This window comes from Rattus norvegicus, chromosome 2 (genome assembly GCF_036323735.1).
Source record: "Rattus norvegicus strain BN/NHsdMcwi chromosome 2, GRCr8, whole genome shotgun sequence".
Lineage (NCBI taxonomy): Eukaryota > Metazoa > Chordata > Mammalia > Rodentia > Muridae > Rattus > Rattus norvegicus.
In genome coordinates, this window is record NC_086020.1 from 222,501,820 (window position 1) to 222,507,819 (window position 6,000).

The 6,000-nt window shown below is 47.6% G+C and overlaps 1 protein-coding gene across 1 annotated transcript in view; it reads right to left on the bottom strand.

The window, feature by feature from the left end:
• Hadh (hydroxyacyl-CoA dehydrogenase) overlaps window positions 1-2,627 on the bottom strand; it is a 42,398-nt gene extending 39,771 nt beyond the window's left edge. The window contains 1 exon segment of the mRNA NM_057186.2: window positions 2,468-2,627. Coding sequence (NP_476534.1) covers window positions 2,468-2,599 — 132 coding nt within the window. The 5' untranslated portion in view covers window positions 2,600-2,627.
• Between the last annotated feature and the right edge of the window lie 3,373 nt (window positions 2,628-6,000).

Sequence of the window (6,000 nt, forward strand, 5' to 3'; positions counted from 1 at the left end):
GATTAAGCAAGATGGAACAGGAAACTGGGATCAATGTTCTCCACCTAAACCCAAGGCTCCTGCCTCTCAACACTGTGCATAGGAACAAAAGGGGAGAGAGGCCAAAAGAACAACAGGACAGATGACAATGACAACAGTGGTATCAATGACCACAATGGCAGCTCTGGCTTCTTGGAGGCTGTATGCTATGTGTGTGCCAATTGATTCACCCATTCCTTTTCCATATTCCTGCAAAACCTCTACTCGGGTGAAACTGGGCAGCGATAAAGCAACTGCCTTACATCTTCACCACTGTGCAGATGGCCCAGCTCCCTGTGCTCAACACATTAATTAATCATTCATCCCTGGTACCAAAGGCAAAAGAGGTTTACTACCCTGCACCAAAAACTGTCCATTATGGATTTTTTTCTCTCAAAAAGGAGATGGTATAATGGGTGGGGAGATGACTTAGAAGTTAAGAGCATTGGCTCCTCTTCCAGAGGACCTAGGTTCAAGTCCCAGCACCCACATGGCAGCTCACACCTGCCTATAACTGTAGCTGAGTTCCAATTTTAAAAAAGAAAGGAAGGAAGGAAAGAAAGAAAGACAGAGAGAGAGAGAGAGAGAGAGAGAGAGAGAGAGAGAGAGAGGACAGCATTATCTAGAACTGTTTGCTGCAGCAAGGTCAAGTATAAGAAATGAGCCAACTATACCCTGGAAACATAATAAAGCCATTAATTCAGGAAAGTAGTTTCCCCTGCAGGATCAGAGTGGTCACCTAAAGTGACCCGGAGGAATGGGTGTTCCTTATGACTGCCCACTATTTAGACTGTGGGTCTTTGTTACACTTCTATTCAGAAAGTTCTGCTGGGGGCAAATAGTTTTTCCTCTTCCCCCTTACTTTCCCACATGAACTCCCTGATCCAGCTGCTCGAGTATTTCATCCACAAGTCTCCTGATCCCCATCCTTGTCAATCTCTTCCCTCCTTCTCTTCTCAGGTCAAAGTTCTAGCACCTTACCCAGTTAATTTTAAGTACTTCCTGTGTGAGTCGTCAGACACTTCAACACACTTTCTTTGGTTGGACACAGCATCCACAGAACACAGCATCCTGCATTTGTACAAAAGCTGAGAGATGCTTTCTAATTGCTTTCTTTCTTTCTTCCCCCCCCTCCCCCCCCCCCCCCGGTTCTTTTTTTCGGAGCTGGGGACCGAACCCAGGGCCTTGCGCTTCCTAGGTAAGCGCTTTACCACTGAGCTAAATCCCCAACCCCTCTAATTGCTTTCTAATTAGTTTCATGCGCCACAGTTTCTGGAGCCTTACCTACATTGTTACTGAAGGCACAAAACCCTATTATCTTGTTACTAAGATGTTGCTCGAACGTTGTTTAAGGGATACATTGTTTTATTGCGCCTGGACAACCAATCTCATCCTCCCAGCCTTGGGAAGTTTTTGTGGTGCTGAGGGATACAGCAGACTAGCTATATTTTCTCCACTTTAGCCATGCACGGTTTTTGTTTTCTTTTATTTAATGAATTTTGGAAGAAAGCACAATCAAGGTAACTGGTTAGTATGTTCATAGCAAGCATGAATGTATGCATTTGGTTGGGAAAAGACACTGACTTTCGAAAACCCTCCCCAATTAAAATTAGGTAAGTCCTCCACTGACATAAAGCTCAAGTTGCAAAGGCCTTGAAAAGTTAAGAATATAACAGCAAGGACATAAAACAAACAAACAAACAAACAAACAAACAAACCAGTTCTCTAATGTGTGCAGGAAGGTACCTATTAAGAGAAAACGGTGCTACACTCATTCCAGTCTCCAAACCGCACAGTTGATTTTGAACTGTGCCTCAGCTGGCACCAGGCAAAGTCCCACAGAAGCCGACTAGAGATTAGAGACTTCTCAGGGGATAAACCATGCTTATCTCTGTCGCCCAATCTCTGGAGGTTCAGAGCTGGGCACGCAGATTTCTGCACAGGGGCACTAGGTCAAAGGTCAAAGTTGCCTGGCCCAGGGCTGGGCAGAGTCCCAGCAACTCCACAAACTCCCACTAGGTGACTTTCCAAATTGTTACAAAAGTGAAGGCCAAGGAAGTAAATTTGTGGGAGAGGCAGGACGCTCGGAGAGAGAAAGCTGCCCAGATAACCGAAGAACTGTAAGAAAAAAGGAAAGAAAGAACAAAGAAAAAACTTGTAAGGCAAACTAAAAGATATCGCAGCCCAGCTCTTGGCGAGCGGATTCCTGTCAGTTTCAGGCGGTGAGCAAACACATTCTGCAACTCTGCACGCAGAACTGTGCACAGCTCAGCTCCAGTGTGCACGCGTGCACCAGTGTTCTCCACCGAGCCTTCCCCGCTTGTTCAAAAGCGTGCACATAAGGATCGGGCCAAAGGCTGTAGTTCTGGAAGAGTGAAGAATGCTGCACCTTCTCGGACAGCTCTGAACTATACTACTCCACCACACCCGGGGCTCGAGGCCCGCTCACCTGCGCGATGCCGGCGCCCATCAGCCCGCCGCCGATGACCGTCACATGCTTGATCAGGATCTTCTTGGCGGCCGCCGACGCAGAGGAAGAGGAGGACATGGAGCGCACGAATTGCCTGGTCACGAACGCCATAGCTCAGTGGAGCAGCCGAGAAACAGCAGCCGGGACAGCGCGAGAGGTCCCAGAGCTTCGTGGGCGGGGTCGGTGACGTTAGGGGCGGGGCCTCGAGCACGCCCCACCCTCCAGTTTGACAAGCTGCAGGTCCACCCCGGAGGGCGGTGCCAGGACTCAGGCTAGCATGGACTCTGGCAAAGCAGAGACCCACCATGAGGCCACCTGCAGTTGGCTTCACAATCCGATGTGACCGTGAGCAGTGTGTTTAGGGTGAGGACTGTAACCCGGGACAGAGAACACAGGAAAGGAACTCCTGGCCATCAGCCAACAATCACTGCTGTCGCTAGTGATACGGAATTGCTGTTGGTTTTACTTCTAAATGTTCGTCTGGTCTCCCCCAAACTCAGCATCCAGAGGAAAGCCATCCAGAAGAACTGATAGTTAATCCTGTGTGCAACGAAGCTCCCTGAAAAAGCCTTGTCTGTGTCTCACAATCTGCACAATAGAACTAACTTCCTGTCTGAATGTTGGCGCTAGAGAGTCAAAGTTCCCTTGGGCTGTTTCTAGTTACCCACCTCTGTATCTAACTTAAGTTAAATAAAAATTAAGCAACGAGTTTCTCAGCAGGCCACTTGCCCCCACCATTCCCAAACTAAAACACTTAGGGGGAAAAAAGGCATAAAACCGAAGGAAGAGAATCACTTGTTTCTCCGTAACCTGCCTACCCAGGGTCTTCAGCAATGTTCAAGGTAAACAGATGGGTTTACGACCGTCATCTTTCTGTAGCTATAAAAAGTTTATGCAACCCTTTCAGCAGTGAACCTTGTCCTTTAGATCTGTTTCCACTTCTGTTCCCTGCCGCAGGCTGTCTGCACTCCCTTTGGAACGGGGGCTGTGTTTCCCATTGACCCTTTGAATTTTATTTTTATATTTAATTCTTCAAAATAAGCCAAGCCCGTTGAGTGCTACATTCCAGCCGAGTCAAAAAATTAGGAGACTAGGAACAAAAGCCCAACAGCTTGAAGAATGAACAAATTTATGAAGAAAGAAAAGAAATGTGAGCGGCAGTCTGGGGAAAGATGCAAGGCAGAGAGGAGAGGTCTTTATGGCTGAGGCATGACTGAGAAAGGAGAGGCCTCTGTGGCTGAGAAAGGAGAGGCCTCTATGGCTGAGGCGCCCCCGTGAGAGGGGAGCAGAGTGTAAGGAAGCTTGATGAGGGGTTTTAACTCCTAGTTTTCATTTAGAAAGACTAATTATAATCCAACTTTGGTGCTGTGACAATATAATTTTCTCTTTCTTCTTCCTTTCTCTTTTCTTTCTTCTCTTCAGTATATATCTGGGCACTGTATGGATGCAATGTCCCTACAATATATTCACAAATGAGATTTCTGTTGTAACAGCATGTGTGACCTCATGCCTGAGAAAACATATATTTTCAGATCTCTGCTTTTCCTTGGGAAAGAATGATAAATGTGTCTTAATCCACTTGTGCTGCTACCAAAAAAACAAAAACAAAAACCAACCAACCAAACAAACAAAAAAACCCAAATTTCTCCTGGGAGCATGGATAGTCAGGGTACTATCAGGGTCATTATCTGATGAGGACCCACTTTTAGCTCAGAGATAGTTCCTTGTATCTGCAGATGGTTAAAGGGGGGCGATGGTGAATCGTGATTGTCGAATTGAATGAATCTGTAACCAACTAAGAGAGACACCTCTGGAAGACTCTGCAGGGGCATTTCCAAGAAGGGTTAACTGAGAGGAGACGATGTCCTCCCGGAGTAGGGAACACCTTATACAGAGTCGTGGTGGGGTGCACCCTAGATATAAAGAGATCTGAGAGAGAGAGAAAAGATTTCTTTCCTGCCTGTTCCTCTCCATGTGGAGAATTCCTCTACCCTGCTGTAGCTGCTGTGGGCATCCTTCCCTGACATCAGAACCTAATCTAGGCCTTCCAACGTGGGCTGAAACCCAGACTATCTAGGGTTCCTCCAGGCTTTCAGCACCAGACTGGGACGGCTGGCACAGCCAGCCTCAGACACTGAGCAGTTGGGAGATCCTCAGCCTGTCCAGTGGCAGACACCACCAATGCACTCTCCAGACCCAACCGTGTAAGGCGGTGTAGAAGTCACAGCTCATAACACGTATTACACGCTGTTCTCTCTCATAACACGTATTACTCTGACTGTTCTCTCTCTAGCACAGCAGTTCTCAACCTGTGGCAAACCTCTGTTTCCAAAACAAATGCAATTCATAACAGTAGCAAAACTGCAGTTATGAAGTAATGACCGATTGATTGTATGGGGTCACTCCAACATGAGGAACTGTATTAAAGGGTCACAGCATTAGGAAGGCTGAGAACCACTGCTCTAATGGGAGCATTTGGGGGCCCTTTTTCAAGCCACTAGCCCCACCCAATCACCTCCCAAAGACCCGTCTCTAGACACTCGTACATTAGGTTTCAGTGTGGATCTGAGAGGATCCACAGACATCACTGTAGTGGTGGTTCTCAAATCCAAGGTGAGCTACCGTGAACAAAGGTGCTGTGTAAAGAAAAGAAGCTGGGGAACTGTGAGGGCAAGGCCAAACTGGGCTACACAACAAGACTCTAATAAAACAAACAAACAAACAAACAAATAAAAACAAACACAAAACCCACCACCCCAATGAAACAAAAGGAAAGACAGCTGCAAGGCAGACACTCTGGAGTCCCGCAGCTGGCAGCAGTGGGCCACGTAGCCTGCAATTTCCTACCCTTCCTTCGTTTTCGTTTTTGTTCGTCAAGAGAAGTGGTCTGAGGATGAACAAAACAAAAAACAAACTTTCGGCAATTTCACACTAAATGCCATTCACTGAGAGTCTTGGGAAACCAAAAGACCACTTGGCCCTCCTCCTCCTCAGGGCCAGCCAGATGACAGCTACCGCAGAATTGTTCTTTTCCTGGAACTGGCGGCCTTCGAGAGCGTCAGCAATTTCTGAAGGCCCTGAATTGCACCTTCATTCACGGTGGTGGAATTGCCTTTCCTTTCTCTCTTCAGAAACTGTGAGACACTAGCGATGGCAAACGGGACCCTGGATGCTTTACTGAAGGAAGGCACAGAGAAATAGGTGAGTGACGACTGTGTGTGTATTGGCCGCGTAGATGACTAAGTGTAGCACTCGGAACACAGATAACAGAGCAGCACGGAGGTTGAGGGGGTGGCTCCGGGTAAGTGTTCTCTGTGTGAGCACTTGAACCTGAGTTCAGATCCCTGGCCTCACAGCGTGTGCTGCTGATCCAGCCCGGGGAAGGCAGTGAAAGGAGACGCCCAGGCTTGATGGACAGCCAGTCTAGCCAATTGGTATGCTCCAGCTTCAGTGACAGAGTGTATTGCTAAATAGAATGTGTGTGGGGGGAGAGAGAGAAGGGGGGGAGGAAG